The sequence below is a fragment of the Sander vitreus genome, chromosome 14, assembly GCF_031162955.1.
Source record: "Sander vitreus isolate 19-12246 chromosome 14, sanVit1, whole genome shotgun sequence".
Classification (NCBI taxonomy): domain Eukaryota; kingdom Metazoa; phylum Chordata; class Actinopteri; order Perciformes; family Percidae; genus Sander; species Sander vitreus.
In genome coordinates, this window is record NC_135868.1 from 47,501 (window position 1) to 64,291 (window position 16,791).

The window sequence follows — 16,791 nt, forward strand, 5'->3', positions numbered from 1 at the left end:
TTTGGGGACATACTTTGAAATTGGGAAAAATTTGAAGTTGGATAAAAGGTAATGAACTGCAATATATCGCAGAATATATGTTTAAAATCGCAATAATATTGTATCGTGACATAAGTATAGTGATATCGTATCGTGAGACCTCTGGTGATTCCCACCCCTAGTCTGAATGTAGCCTACTTACTATACACTATACACTACTCACTATACACTACTCACTATACACTACTCACTATACACTATACACTACTCACTATACACTACTCACTATACACTACTCACTATACACTACTCACTATACACTATACACTACTCACTATACACTACTCACTATACACTACTCACTATACACTACTCACTATACACTATACACTACTCACTATACACTACTCACTATACACTACTCACTACCACCACTATACCACTACCCACTATACACTACTCACTATACACTACTCACTACCACCATACACTACTCACTATACACTACTCACTATACACTACTCACTATACACTCACTCACTATACACTACTCACTATCACTCACTCACTACACCCTACTCACTATACACTCACTCACTCATACACTACTCACTATACACTACTCACTATACACTCACTCACTATACACCACTCACTACTCACTATACACTCACTCACTATACACTACTCACCACTCACCATACACCACCACCATACACTACCACCACTCACTCATACACCACTCACTACTCACTATACACCACTCACCATACACTACTCACTATACACTACTCACCACTCACTATACACTACTCACTATACACTACTCACTATACACCACTCACCATACACTACTCACTCACCACTATACACTACTCACTATACACTACTCACTATACACTACTCACTATACACTACTCACTCACCACTCACTATACACTACTCACTATACACTACTCACTATACACTACTCACTACTCACTCACTCACTATACACTACTCACTATACACTACTCACTACTCACTACTCACCATACACTACTCACTATACACTACTCACTACTCACTATACACCACTCACTACACACCACTACACCACTCACCACTCACTACCCACTATACACCACTCACTATACACCACTCACTACTCACTCATACACTACTCACTATACACTACTCACTACACTACTCACCATACACTATACACTACTCACTATACACTACTCACCATACACTACTCACTATACACTACTCACTATACACTACTCACTATACACCACTCACTATACACTACTCACTATACACTACTCACTATACACTACTCACTACTCACTATACACTACTCACTATACACTACTCACTACTCACTATACACTACTCACTACTCACTATACACTACTCACTATACACTACTCACTACTCACTATACACTCACTCACTCATACACTACTCACCATACACTACTCACTATACACTACTCACTATACACTACTCACTATACACTACTCACTACTCACTACTCACTACACACTACCACTATACACTACTCACTATACACTACTCACTATACACTACTCACTATACACTACTCACTATACACTACCACTCACTACTCACTATACACTACTCACTATACACTACTCACTATACACTACTCACTATACACTACTCACCACCACTATACACCACTCACTATACACTACTCACTACTCACCATACACTACTCACTATACACTACTCACTATACACTACTCACCATACACCACTCACTATACACTACTCACTATACACTCACTCACTACTCACTATACACTACTCACTCATACACCACACTACTCACTATACACTACTCACTACACACTACTCACCATATACACTACTCACTATACACTACTCACCACTCACTATACACTACTCACTACTCACTATACACTACTCACTATACACTACTCACTACTCACTATACACTACTCACTACTCACTACTCACTATACACTACTCACTATACACTACTCACTATACACTACTCACTACTCACTACTCACCACTCACTACTCACCATACACTACTCACTATACACTACTCACTATACACTACTCACTATACACTACTCACTATCACTACTCACTATACACTACTCACTATACACTACTCACTATACACTACTCACTATACACTACTCACTATACACTATACACTACTCACTATACACTACTCACTATACACTATACACTACTTACTATACACTATACACTATACACTACTTACTATACACTACTCACTATACACTACTCACTATACACTACTCACTATACACTACTCACTATACACTACTCACTATACACTATACACTACTCACTATACACTACTCACTATACACTACTCACTATACACTACTCACTACTCACTATACACTACTCACTATACACTACTCACTATACACTACTCACTATACACTACTCACTACTCACTATACACTACTCACTATACACTACTCACTACTCACTATACACTACTCACTATACACTACTCACTATACACTACTCACTATACACTACTCACTACTCACTATACACTACTCACTATACACTACTCACTATACACTACTCACTACTCACTATACACTACTCACTATACACTAAGGGTGCACGATTCAGATAATGTCACGATTCTCAATAAAAAAATGATTGGTTGCATACAAACAAAAACATTAAACATTGATAAGAATAAACCATAAATACAGAGTGTATATGGTTAGATACCCATGAGAAGAGAGGGATATGCTTCATATTATGAAGACCTGCTGTATGCCAAATGTGTAAATTGAAGTGTGTGTGTGTGTGTGTTGCAGGGCTGAGCCACGGTGACGGCGACACCCTGGAGTGTCTGTACTACAACGTGAACTACGAGGCGGAGCGGACCAATCAGAGCGGCGTGGAGCACTGCGAGGGCGAGGCGGACAAACGCTCGCACTGCTACGCCTCGTGGAGGAACAGCTCGGGCTCCATCCAGCTGGTGAAGAAAGGCTGCTGGCTGGACGACTTCAACTGCTACGACCGGTACAAACCCCTAGAAACCCACACGGGCCAAACTCAAGGCCCGCGAGCAGAACCCGGCCCCAATTATTTGTAGCTGCTAGCGTAGCACGCCCTCATACTCTGCTTCTGACTGGCTAGTAGTCCTTACCTAGGTACTGTCAGGGCACGCCCTCATACTCTGCTTCTGACTGGCTAGTAGTCCTTACCTAGGTACTGTCAGGGCACGCCCTCATACTCTGCTCCTGACTGGCTAGTAGTCCTTACCTAGGTACTGTCAGGGCACGCCCTCATACTCTGCTTCTGACTGGCTAGTAGTCCTTACCTAGGTACTGTCAGGGACACGCCCTCATACTCTGCTTCTGACTGGCTAGTAGTCCTTACCTAGGTACTGTCAGGGCACGCCCTCATACTCTGCTTCTGACTGGCTAGTAGTCCTTACCTACGTACTGTCAGGACACGCCCTCATACTCTGCTTCTGACTGGCTAGTAGTCCTTACCTAGGTACTGTCAGGACACGCCCTCATACTCTGCTTCTGACTGGCTAGTAGTCCTTACCTACGTACTGTCAGGACACGCCCTCATACTCTGCTTCTGACTGGCTAGTAGTCCTTACCTAGGTACTGTCAGGGCACGCCCTCATACTCTGCTTCTGACTGGCTAGTCTTGTGTTTTCTCCTTAACTCCTTCAGGACATGAACACCTGTTTCCTGGTGAAAGTCTTGAGTTTTAGGAGCCAAACATCCCCCCCGACCTCCTCCCTACGAGGATCCTCACGCTCTAATAAATACTAGAATACATAACAGTTACACAGCTTTACTTTTTAGAGATATATGTACTTATGCTTCATGTTGACGTTTTTGACGCTTTTTTCATCGTTTTGTCACTTTTTCGTCACATTTGTCGGGTTGTAATTTTTGACGTCTTTGATGCTTTTTAAAGACATTTTCGCCGCGAATGTCCATGTTTTTGAACGTCAGACATTTTGGGTCTTTTTTTTTCTACACTTTTGTCGCCTTTCCAACACTTCGTTATTTATTTTCTTTTTGGCATTTTGGCGCTTTTTCCGATTTTTGCGGTGTGTGCGTGGCGGGATCCCTGTCTCAGAGATCTGATTGGACAGTTTGTGTCTCCGTCTCTCAGACAGGAGTGCGTGGCGACGGAGGACAGTCCTCAGGTCTTCTTCTGCTGCTGCGAGGGAAACTTCTGCAACGAGAGATTCACACACCTGCCGGATGCCAACGGACCGTGTGAGTCTCACACACAATTCTCCACATCTTTTCTAATATTTTGTGTTTGTGTTTTTACCTGATGAACGTGTGTATGTCTGTGTGTGTGTTTCTGTGTGTATGTGTGTGTGTTTCTGTATGTCTGTGTGTGTGTGCGTGTGTGTGTGTGTTTCTGTATGTCTGTGTATGTCTGTGTGTGTGTGTGTGTGCTTACGTGTGTGTGTGTGTGCGTGTTTGTGTGTGTGTGTGTGTGTGTGTCTGTGTGTGTGTGTGTGTGTGTTTCTGTATGTCTGTGTGTGTGTTTCTGTGTGTGTGTGTGTGTGTGTTTCTGTATGTCTGTGTGTGTGTTTCTGTGTGTCTGTGTGTGTGTGTGTGTGTGTGTGTGTGTGTGTGTGTGTGTGTGTGTGTGTGTGTTTCTGTGTGTCTGTGTATGTCTGTGTGTGTGTGTGTGTGTGTGTGTGTGTGTGCGTGCTTACGTGTGTGTGTGTGTGTGTGTTTCTGTGTGTCTGTGTGTGTGTTTCTGTGTGTGTGTGTGTGTTTCTGTATGTCTGTGTGTGTGTTTCTGTATGTCTGTGTGTGTGTTTCTGTGTGTGTGTGTATGTGTGTGTTTCTGTATGTCTGTGTGTGTGTTTCTGTGTGTCTGTGTGTGTGTTTCTGTGTGTATGTGTGTGTTTCTGTATGTCTGTGTGTGTTTCTGTGTGTGTGTGTTTCTGTGTGTCTGTGTGTCTGTGTGTGTGTGTGTGTTTCTGTTTCTGTATGTCTGTGTGTGTGTTTCTGTGTGTATGTGTGTGTGTTTCTGTATGTCTGTGTGTGTGTGTGCGTGTGTGTGTGTTTCTGTATGTCTGTGTGTGTGTGTGTGTGTGTTTCTGTGTGTGTGTGTGCGTGTGTGTGTGCGTGCTTACGTGTGTGTGTGTGTGTGTGTGTGTCAGTGATCAAAGCCCCACCCCCCAGCGTGTTGAGCGTCATGGTGTACTGCCTGCTTCCCGTGTCCATGGTGACTATGGTGCTGCTCGCTGCCGTCTGGATGTACCGCCACCGGAAACCTCCATACGGACACGCCCACATCAACCAGGTCAGCAAAATCTAGAAGACACTAAAGCTGTCAAAATGCAAAGTACAAGCAGAAAGAAAAAAGACTCAAAAGAAGTACAGGTACCTCAAATCTGTAGCCTACTTTAGTACAGTACCTGAGTAAATGTACTTAGTTATTTTCCTTCACTGGGAGCTGAGAATGTTATTTAGACTTTTTAGGTTTTATTCTGCGGGAGGAAGTGTCCTCGTTCACAACAGTTTCTGGAGCAGATGAAAGATAATGAATATATATTTATCCATTCGCACACACAGACAACATGGAGTCACAGCGCCCTCTGGTGGCGCTGCATTGGAACTAATAATGTTCATATTATTATTGGGGGTTGCTTTTTAGATCAGCCACCAGTGCTGCAAGGCTTTTAACTCACATTAACAAAAGAGCACACGTGTTTTAGCAGTACTTCACTGGTTACCAGACCAGTATAGAAATCAGTTTAAAATCCTGGTCCTTACTTTTAGAGCCCTGCACGGTCAAGTTCCTCCCTACATCTCTGACTTGATACAGCTTCATACTCCCAGCCGTAGTCTGAGGTCATTAGGTCAGCTGCTATTAGTGGTAGAGGGGACTGATCATTCCCAGCAGTGGAGGCTTTTCTTGAGGGCGTACCCCTAAACCTGCCCACCAAACCGAGGGAAACCCCACAGATGGAACAGCTGTTCCTGCAGCAGAATCTGAGTGATGGAAGCGTCTTTTTCTGATATGTGATCTGTAACTGTGTGTGTGTGTCTCTCTCTCTGTGTGTGTGTGTGTGTGTGTGTGTGTGTGTGTGTGTGTAGGACCCTGCAGGGCCCTCCTCCCCCCCCCTGCTCCGTCTGCAGCCCCTGCAGCTGTTGGAGGTGAAGGCCAGCGGACGGTTCGGCTGCGTCTGGAAAGCTCAGATGATGAACCAACACGTGGCCGTCAAGATCTTCCCCTTCCAGGTTCTCCTTACTCTCTCTCTCTGGTTCTCCTTACTCTCTCTTTCTGGTTCTACTTACTATCTCTCTGGTTCTTCTTACTCTCTCTCTGGTCCTTACTCTCTCTGGTTCTCCTTACTCTCTCTGGTTCTCCTTACTCTCTCTGGTTCTCCTTACTCTCTCTCTGGTTCTTCTTACTCTCTCTCTGGTTCTTCTTACTCTCTCTCTGGTTCTCCTTACTCTCTCTCTGGTTCTCCTTACTCTCTCTGGTTCTCCTTACTCTCTCTCTGGTTCTTCTTACTCTCTCTGGTTCTTCTTACTCTCTCTCTGGTTCTTCTTACTCTCTCTCTGGTTCTTCCTTACTCTCTCTGGTTTCCTTACTCTCTCTCTGGTTCTTCTTACTCTCTCTCTGGTTCTCCTTACTCTCTCTCTGGTTCTCCTTACTCTCTCTCTGGTTCTTCTTACTCTCTCTCTGGTTCTCCTTACTCTCTCTCTGGTTCTTCTTACTCTCTCTCTGGTTCTTCTTACTCTCTCTCTGGTTCTCCTTACTCTCTCTCTGGTTCTCCTTACTCTCTCTCTGGTTCTCCTTACTCTCTCTCTGGTTCTCCTTACTCTCTCTCTGGTTCTCCTTACTCTCTCTCTGGTTCTTCTTACTCTCTCTCTCTCTCTGGTTCTCCTTACTCTGGTTCTTCTTACTCTCTCTCTCTCTCTGGTTCTTCTTACTCTCTCTCTGGTTCTCCTTACTCTCTCTCTGGTTCTCCTTACTCTCTCTCTGGTTCTCCTTACTCTCTCTGGTTCTCCTTACTCTGGTTCTCCTTACTCTGGTTCTCCTTACTCTCTCTCTGGTTCTTCTTACTCTCTCTCTCCTTACTCTCTCTGGTTCTTCTTACTCTCTCTGGTTCTCCTTACTCTCTCTCTGGTTCTCCTTACTCTCTCTCTGGTTCTCCTTACTCTCTCTCTGGTTCTCCTTGTTCTCCTTACTCTCTCTGGTTCTCCTTACTCTCTCTCTCTGGTTCTCCTTACTCTCTCTCTGGTTCTCCTTGTTCTCCTTACTCTCTCTGGTTCTCCTTACTCTCTCTCGGGTTCTCCTTACTCTCTCTCTCTGGTTCTCCTTACTCTCTCTGGTTCTCCTTACTCTCTCTCTGGTTCTCCTTACTCTCTCTCTGGTTCTCCTTACTCTGGTTCTCCTTACTCTCTCCTTACTCTCTCTGGTTCTCCTTACTCTCTCTCTGGTTCTCCTTGTTCTTCTTACTCTCTCTATGTTTCTTTTTAAACTCTACGGTTCTTGTCTCTCTATGGCTGAGTGTCCCTCCGTCTGTTGCTTTCATGTCTAGAAAGTTTTTCACATCTCTTTCAGTGATTTTAGAGTCTCTTGATGTTCGTATTCTCCCGTTGGTTGTGACAGAATAAGGAGTCTTGGCAGACGGAGACGGACATCTTCATGACTCCGGGGATGAGACATGAAAACATCCTGAAGTTCATCGCTGCGGAGAAACGAGGAAATCACCACGACGCCGAGCTGTGGCTCATCACCCAGTTCCACCAGAGGGTGAGGGGAACTCTGTTACACCTAGATCTAGATTTACATTTAACATTTAGGGTTTTATTTTACTTTAATTAACATATTGTTGACAATTGCATTTGTGTGTGTGTGTGTGTGTGTGTGTGTGCATGTCAATGTGTGTGTGTGTTTGTGCATATGTGTGTGTGTGTGCATATGTATGTGTGTGTGTGTGTGTGTGTGTCTGTGTGCAGGGCTCTCTGGCGGACTTCCTGAAGGGAAACATCGTCAGCTGGACCGAGCTGTGCCACGTAGCCGAGTCGATGGCGTGCGGCCTGGCTTACCTTCACGAAGACATTCCTCGCCTGAAGGGGGAGGGGCCCAAACCGGCCATCGCCCACAGGTCTGCCTGCAACACTTACTCCACTGTTACAGCTTCCCCTACGCTGTCTCTGATTGGCTCCCACATTCTCTATCAACATGTCTGAACACTTTTTTTTTAACCAAAGCTTTGACACACGTCTCATTTCATCACGGCGAGGTAAAGATGGTGTTCCTGCTGCGTTTAAGGGCCTGTAGGAAGGTAGAAAAACATCATGAATAGTTTGTGCAGAAATTATAAAGTCCTATCAAACACGCAATCTGATCATTTAGTTTCAGTTTCCAACAAATATTTTTCACTGCTTATTTTTGCTTTAGTTTTAGTTTACTTTGATAACCTCTTAACCCTCTGGTTTAATGTCTCTCTCTCTCTCTCTCTCTGCTGTCTCTCTCTCTGCTGTCTCTCTCTCTGTGTCTCAGGGACTTTAAGAGTAAGAACGTCATGTTGCGTTTGGACCTCACGGCGGTGATCGGGGACTTTGGTCTCGCCGTTCGCTTCGAGCCAGGGGAACCGCCTGGAGAGACGCACGGACAGGTGAGCTACTCCTGCAGACGGATGCTGGGGGCACGCTGAGCATTGTTCTAATGTTTGTCTGTGTGTGTGTGTGTGTATGTGTGTGTGTGCAGGTGGGCACCAGGCGTTACATGGCTCCGGAGGTTTTAGAGGGAGCCATCAACTTCCAGCGAGATGCCTTCCTCCGAATCGACATGTACGCCATGGGACTGGTGCTGTGGGAGCTGGTGTCCCGCTGCAAGGCTGCCGACGGTAACACACACACACACACACACACACACACACACACACACACACACACACACACACACACACACAGACAGACAGAACTCTCTCTTTATTTGAACTTTGAAGAAAGAAAATGCAACCTACAGGAAACAGAAGTTAAAATAACTGTGTGTGTGTGTGGTAGGTCCGGTGGATGAGTACATGCTGCCGTTTGAGGAGGAGGTGGGTCAGCATCCGTCTCTGGAGGATCTTCAGGAAGTCGTCGTCCACAAGAAGCTGAGACCGGCCGTCAAAGAGCTCTGGCTCAAACACAGCGTGAGTCATGTTGTTTTAGTCTCCGGAAAACAGAACTGCAGATGTATTCTGTGCTCCTGCCTCTGTCTTTCTAACGCAGAAAAGAAAAAATGAACAGATATGTTTGACTTCTGAACAGGGAATAATGTCTAAAATAAGGCCCTAAGGCCTGTCAAATCTGACTCCAATTTATTAATTCCCCCGCCTTCTTACATCGGACTTAAGTTTACCAGAACACAAGGATCAATCTGAGACGAAGAGTTCAGTTAAGCAAAGTTTACTGAGTCCAGCATAAGAGTTACAACACAGCTGTGGATTCAGAAACAGAGACTAAGTTTCCCTAGCAGCAGACACTAAGTCAGAGCTGGTCCACCAAGATCTCATCTGAAAATGAACTCTGATCTGAGTTTTCCCTGTGACTTTATTCTGTCCTCACAGGGGGGTGTCTCCTAGTTTCTAGTGAGACACTGTTATCTTCACTAACGCGCACACACACACACACACACACACACAAGGTCGGGACCTTGTGGCCCAACTTAACTACCTTTCCTGTGCTCCTGCCTTCGTCTTTTTAACACAGAAAACAAAGAATGAACAGATGTATTTTGTTTCATGCAGGGCCTGGTTCAGATCTGTGAGACGGTGGAGGAGTGCTGGGATCACGACGCCGAAGCTCGCCTCTCGGCTGGCTGCGTGGAGGAGCGGATCGCTCAGGCCCGCCGCCACAACGCCACCATCGGCCTGCCTTCCTCCGACCACCATGCCCTACTCGTACCCGTTCCCATGGTAACCAACGTGGACATAGCGCCCAAAGAGTCCAATACATGAGGAGCACGAAGAGAGACGAGACAACGACAAACGACTAAATAACTTGTTTTAGAGGCCTGACGTTAACACACACACACACACACACACACACACACACACACACACACCAAACACACACACACACACACACACACACACTCTTTTTATCTTTTCTCAGTGGATTTTAAAACCGGGCGTGAAAGCAGCTGCTATTTGATTCTCTCTGTCCGTTTGGACAGATATTACCAGCACACGTCCTCGTTTTTCTCTCAGATTCATTTGTGTCTTTTTAGTTTTTTTTTTAAACCAAATGTGTGTGTGTGTGTGTGTGTGTGTGTGTGTGTGTGTTCTGTGATGCACACAGACACACAAACAGGAAACCCGACTCTGAAGCATCCAGGTCCGACTCAGTGAATGCTCTTCTATCTCCAGGTTACCTCAGCGACGACTTTCATCACTCTGGAAGATTTTTTTAAACGTTTTCCTTGTGCATTTGTCCCTCCGCTGTCCTCTTCTACTTCCTCCAGGTCTGGACTTACCTTCTTACCTAGAAACCTAGCAACCGCGTCACGTAACAACCTTCTACCATCAACCGACCGTTGGGATGTTTTTTTTTTTTACTACAATGCTGCAAAACGCGATGACTGTTAACGCAACAAATACAGACTTTATAACATTTGTTGTTCTACCTTTTCTTGGACTAGTTTTCTTTTTTATTTCCTGTGACCACACACTACAACTCACACACGACAAACCTTCGGATCCAACGGGTTGTTTCCAAAAAAAAGACAGGAAGTCAGGTCAGAAGGAGAGACGGTGGAAAACGGAACCCAGAAAGACTGGACCGTTTGTTCTGAACGTGAAGGCCGCCTCTCTCTCTCTCTCTCTCTCTCTCTCTCTGAAGATTGAGAGAAGTGTGATGGGTTTGCTTTTCAGGAACCAGGAAGTCTTGCATGCAGAGATTTGATTGGCAGACTGCGGACAACCACAGCATTTTGGTTGGCTCGGAAATAAAAACTTAACACTTCTCAGGTAACCAGGTGTGCAAGGGTCAAAGGGATTCAACCGTGACGCGACGCCGGTCACATGTTCTCCTGGCCCCGAGAGGGGGGCGGGGCCAAATCCCCGGTGGGAGGAGCTTGTCTGAGGGTGCTCCAAGCCTATTGGCTGTCCTGAATATGTACATTTGCAAGGTGCCCAAACACCCAAACAAAGGGGGACACAAGTTACCCTGAAAAAGGTGCAAGACCTCAAGATGCAGGTCTGTGTGTGTGTGTGTGTGTGTGTGTGTGTGTGTGTGTGTGTGTGTGTGTGTGTGTGTGTCAGCTGAAGTGACGTATGATTTCTGTCTTCTAACTGTCTCTGTGCAGATTGTTTCCTGTTCTCCGTCTGGTTGTGTCTTTCGGTGCGTTCCATTTGAACTCTGAAGTCGGAAATGTCAACTGCAAGTCGGAGAACCTCACAATACCCCGAGCAAGCCGACGTCAGAGACCAACATGGCTGCTCGGTGCATCAACAGCAGTAAAAGCTGTAGAAAAGTAGAGGTTAGGCTAAGTTCCATAGTCTCACATACTCGCTGATACTAGCCTTTTTAGCACTAACGGAGGCTTTTCGGATACCGGCATTGGTATTGAAACAACTCTATTTGTGTCCATCTAACTCAGTTGTACACACAGTCCTGTCCAACATGTGTCTGTGGACGTGTTGTCCCGCTGTTTGCACGCACAAAACCCAGCGTAACGCATTGTTATCAACAGCTGACAACTGCTAACCTGCAGAGAGTAAACCTCACTGTGAATTAACGGTTATCCGACTTGTTTAACTCGGTGTGACAGCTCTGACTCCCGAGTCCTGAGGTAAATGGACCGCGGCATTACGGAGGTCCGTGGAGGAGCTGTGACCTTTGACCTCGTCAGTTTGGCTTTCCTCCCAACGTTGCGGGAACCTGGCGCTCCGACGCAGAACACGACATTCATTAATCCCTCTAAATTTGGCTCACCGATCTAAAATAAACCGTCTCTGTGGTTATACCGTATCGACCCAAATGTAGGATGACTTTTGTTCTTAGAAATGCGTCTGAAAAAGTCATCTTAAACTCAAACAGCAGCGAACCATACCATAGTTTATTCAAAGTGTCTTTACTGTCATATTTTTAAATAAAATTATTTTCTTTATAAAAACAAGATTTAATCTTCAAAAAGTCTTTCTAAAAAAAAACGAAAAAGTAGGGGTCGCCTTATATTTGGGTCAGTACAGTATAAAAAACCAACATGTTCAGGTTAATCACAACTCTGCCCGTTTATGGATGCAAAGGTCAATGGTCATCAGTCTCTTATTCTCTCTTTCTTTTGTTTTTATCTTTTTCAACCGGGACCAAAACCGGGGCATCTGTCTGTCGCCTCGGAGCCATAAAACACGCTATATAAACGTTATTATTAGGGATGCACCGAATCCAGATTTCTGGGGTTCTGCTGAATCCTGAACCCCCTGGTTGAGGTTCTGCTGAATCCTGAATCCCCCCTGGTTGAGGTTCTGCTGAATCCTGAACCCCCTGGTTGAGGTTCTGCTGAGTCCTGAACCCCCTGGTTGAGATTCTGCTGAATCCTGAACCCCCTGGTTGAGGTTCTGCTGAGTCCTCGTCCCGTCCTCAGTCCATGAACACAGTCAACACATTAATGAAGTAAACAGTGACTGTCCTTCCTTTGCCGTACCTGAAGTTGCTGCATTCTGGCTGCTGTCTGCAGATTCCTTCATGCTCAGCTCGTATTCTTCCAGATGTTTCATACCAGATGTTGTAACAGCGGTGATGTTGTGTATTGTTTAGGGTCCTCGCCACCACCAGACTAATCAGCATTGCAGATTGAACATGTAGCTGGACTTGAATGGCCTTCTTTTGACTGAAAGTACTGCCAAACAACACTTTTTCTGCTCACCAGTTCCATTTCCACTTCCTCTCAGCCTGCTGCATTGAAGCTCCACCTACGTAAACACCTTCCTGTAATCAACGGCGCCGTCATTACGGCGACCAGCGTAGCGCGGAGTGACAGCGTAGGGTTCAGCAGAAACCCAACCCCGTCAGAAAGCCCAATATTCAGCCCAATCTGAAGCCAAATCCTGGATTCGGTGCATCCCTGTTCATTATTCACAATAAGAACTGGAAACAAAGAGCTGTGTTTATTGTGTGTGTGTGTGTGTGTGTGTGTGTGTGTGTGTGTGTGTGTGTGTGTGTGTGTGTGTGTGTGTTGATCCCTCTGTGATGCCATACGTGTAACGGTGAATGTCTACGATGCTGCTGCTGACGATGATGATGAAATATAGTTCTGTATTTTCCTTTTGATTGTTAATTTGACTTCCGGGTGCATCGAACACATGCAAACTCTCTGTCTTCGTACCGAGTCTGTGAGGCGAAAGACAGAGACATTGACTGATAATAAACGAGTGGAAAAGATAGTAAAAGCCGAGAGAAAGTGATACAACAACCATCAGAACAATACTGCTCATGAACCACAGATCACCTCAATACACCAGAAATACCTCAGAAGACGTTTCTACGTGTTTAAAGTTCTGTTTCTTTATTGTATTAGTTGCTTTGACGACTTGTAGTCACATATTTTATTGTGAAGTTTGTATTCTTTGATTAGAGAGGTTAATCTTTTTTTATTTTACATTAAAATCACCAAACTGATTGAAGATAAACGATACAGCGAGACACGAACCTCCAGCTTGTAAATAGTTGTTTTTTTTTAGACTGAACTGAACTGCCGATGATCATAAAAGCACCTGGACTGAGCTGGACTCTCACCACTTTCCCTCTTGGTGTTTCCGTCTTCCCCCTTTCCTTTTGTCTGCTTTCTTTGACTCATCTCCTTTCCTCCCCTCCTTTCCTCGCCTCTCCCCTTGTGTCCTCCTTCAAAGGCATCTCGTGGTCACAGCGCAAGAAGTCGTGTAAAAGACTCGCCGAAAGACTCATCGAGATTAAGAAATTAAGTGAGCGAGTGAGTAATGTAATATGGGAAATGGAGTATTAAAGCATAACTCTCGCCAAAATGCAACCTAGGGTGTTTTTGTGAATGTACCCGAGTCACATTTAGGATTTAGGATGGAAACGCCACTTCTAAGATTGACCGTATTCTCATTTTCGGTCAAATTGCCTTTTGAATGGGAGTGCTAGGGGCGCTTCCTTCCCGTAATCAACGGCGCCGTCATTACGTCGACCATCGTAGCGCCCGTAGTGCAAGCGTAGGGTTCAGTTTGGTGGACAACGATTCTAAGGTTCGGCAGAAACCAGAACCCCGTCAAAAAACCCAATATTCAGCCGAATCCAAATCCCTGATGTAAAGTATAAACAGCTTTTGGGTCTGTATCATCCAGCGAAACGCGGAACCTCTGAAAACGTCAGTGAACGTATCACAGATCGTGAACTCGGAGCCATCCCGAGACGGGGCGTTCTCGTTAACGCGGTAAACCCGAGCACATTTGAAGGCAGCATGGCTAACCTCGTTTCCTTTTGTTGTCTCATCTCTGACATCTCGTTCCTCCGTCATCTTGACATCTTTCCTACATCCTTATCACGTTGACTCCTCTCTCCTCTCTCGTCTTCCAGTTTTATAATTCCTCCTTTCTCTGCTCCTTGCCTCTCTCACTATTTCTCCACTTCCCTTTATTTTATTATTATACGTTTGTTTGACTTCCATCTCTGGAGCTTCCTTCCTTCACTTTGTTTCTCCCCTTCCTGTGATTTTTTTTCCTAAATGTCACATTGGACTATATTTGTATTGAAATGCATTTAGCATATTTTGCTTTAAATTAATTTAAATGAGCTAAAAGTTTGAATCTGGAAGACGCAAATCTGAGAAAAACTTGCAATAATTTAAATTCCTATCAAAATATTCATAATGTATATTTTAGACTTGACACAATCTTCTCAGATGATTCTCGTTTATGTCGGGACAAAGTGAACAGACAGACACTGTCAGATCCAGGTGTTTCCAGGTGTTTCCAGGTGTTTTCCAGGTGTTTTCAGAAACATATTACCTCATTAAAGCCCCACGAGCCGAAAACAGCATGCAGGAAATGCCACAGAAGTCGGAGACGATGCAGAGAAAACGTTACCGTTCGGGTGTCGGGATGAGAAACGCGCGGCCATTTTCATCAGAGTCTAAAAGGTTTAAAACATTAACCGGAAAAAATGAGTAATAAGTGCTGAGGGTTAAAAAGTAAATGTGCCACACAATAAATAACCATAAATATTATAACAACAGAATAAAACCACACTGTTAATCATGCATAAAACCAATGGTTCACCAATGTGTAATAGTAGATGATAGGGTTAGCCAATCAGAGGCAGAATAAGGCCATGGGTTAGGGTTAGGGTTAGGGTTAGGGTTATGTCCTTTGACGTTGACACGTCTAGCAGATCCGATCTAGCAGCTACTGTATCTGATCACCAGAGGTGGAAAGTAACGCTGTGATTGAGGAGTTTCTTTTGTGTGCTTTTACTTTTTAACGTAGTTTTTATAGTCTGTAATTTAACTTTTACTTAAGTATGTTTTGTTTGAAGTTTTGTACTTCGCTACATTTAAAAAAGCTCTCCACGTTTTGTATCTGTCAACAAACTCAAATCGAAAAGCTTATTTTCACTTTTTTGGGGCTTTGTGCCTTTGTCGAAACTCTAAAGACTGATTTAATTAATTAAGTATAAGCCAGTATACCCCCCACACACACACACACACACACACACACACACACCCCACACTACCCGGTCATTTTACTTGAAGTCAAAGTTCATTAAAGTAATAGTACTTTTACTCGAGTAGAATATTTTTCTACTCTTTCCACCTCTGCTGAAAAAGTGGGACCAATGTGTTGAATGCTAACAATGCTAACGTGCTAATAAAGCCCCCCCCCCGCCCCCCTTTGAACTCACAGTTAGCATTGAGTCAGCGAAGATGTCACACTTGCACAGCGACCCCTCTGAATATTAAAGATATTCCAGTAACGTCATGGTATGATGAACAGCGAGCTGAACGAGCGTGAAAAGAGACAACTCCAAGTCTAGAGGTGAGGATGTCTCCCGCCGGAGGAAAGTTGGTGGGGCTTCGGCTTTATAAAAGAAATGCTGTCGTCGTCTGAGTCCTCCGCTCATCTTCAACGCTTCACTCTGGACACATAGAAGCTGTTTCTGCTGTTACTGCTACTATTTTAAAGCAACATTAGGGAACTTTTCCTCTTAGGTCTCCCTACAGGTTGGAAGTGTCTCACTATGTCTCACTATGTCTCATTATGTCTCATTTATGTCTCATTATGTCTCACTCATTATGTCTCACTCATTATGTCTCACTATGTCTCATTTATGTCTCATTATGTCTCACTCATTATGTCTCACTATGTCTCATTTATGTCTCACTATGTCTCATTATGTCTCATTTATGTCTCATTATGTCTCACTCATTATGTCTCACTATGTCTCATGTCTCATTGTCTCATGTCTCACTCACTATGTCTCACTATGTCTCATTTGAACTACAGATCCAGAACTTGTCTCACTCACTATGTCTCATTATGTCTCACTCATTATGTCTCATTATGTCTCACTCATTATGTCTCACTATGTCTCATTTATGTCTCACTATGTCTCATTTATGTCTCACTGTCTCATTATCTAATTTATGTCTCACTATGTCTCACTGTCTCATTTATGTCTCACTATGTCTTATTATCTCACTCATTATGTCTCACTATGTCTCACTTATGTCTCATTATGTCTCATTATCTCATTTATGTCTCACTATGTCTCATTTATGTCTCACTATGTCTTACTTATATCTCATTTAT

The 16,791-nt window shown here is 44.3% G+C and overlaps 1 protein-coding gene and 1 long non-coding RNA gene across 2 annotated transcripts in view; both read left to right on the forward strand.

Annotated features, from left to right (window-relative positions):
• Positions 1 to 10,079, forward strand: part of LOC144529324 (activin receptor type-2B-like) — a 26,754-nt gene extending 16,675 nt beyond the window's left edge. The window contains exons 2-11 of the mRNA XM_078268335.1: positions 2,831 to 3,038; positions 4,158 to 4,264; positions 5,173 to 5,315; positions 6,113 to 6,256; positions 7,638 to 7,781; positions 7,988 to 8,136; positions 8,535 to 8,649; positions 8,742 to 8,880; positions 9,041 to 9,171; positions 9,769 to 10,079. Of these exons, the coding sequence (XP_078124461.1) occupies positions 2,831 to 3,038; positions 4,158 to 4,264; positions 5,173 to 5,315; positions 6,113 to 6,256; positions 7,638 to 7,781; positions 7,988 to 8,136; positions 8,535 to 8,649; positions 8,742 to 8,880; positions 9,041 to 9,171; positions 9,769 to 9,978 (1,490 nt within the window). The 3' untranslated portion in view covers positions 9,979 to 10,079. The remainder of the gene's footprint in view (positions 1 to 2,830; positions 3,039 to 4,157; positions 4,265 to 5,172; positions 5,316 to 6,112; positions 6,257 to 7,637; positions 7,782 to 7,987; positions 8,137 to 8,534; positions 8,650 to 8,741; positions 8,881 to 9,040; positions 9,172 to 9,768) is intronic.
• Positions 10,080 to 10,841: 762 nt separating this feature from the next.
• On the forward strand, positions 10,842 to 13,672 carry LOC144529325 (uncharacterized). Its single transcript, XR_013502978.1, has 2 exons — positions 10,842 to 12,453; positions 12,487 to 13,672. It is a non-coding gene; the product is annotated as an uncharacterized LOC144529325 (long non-coding RNA).
• The last annotated feature ends 3,119 nt before the right edge of the window (positions 13,673 to 16,791 follow it).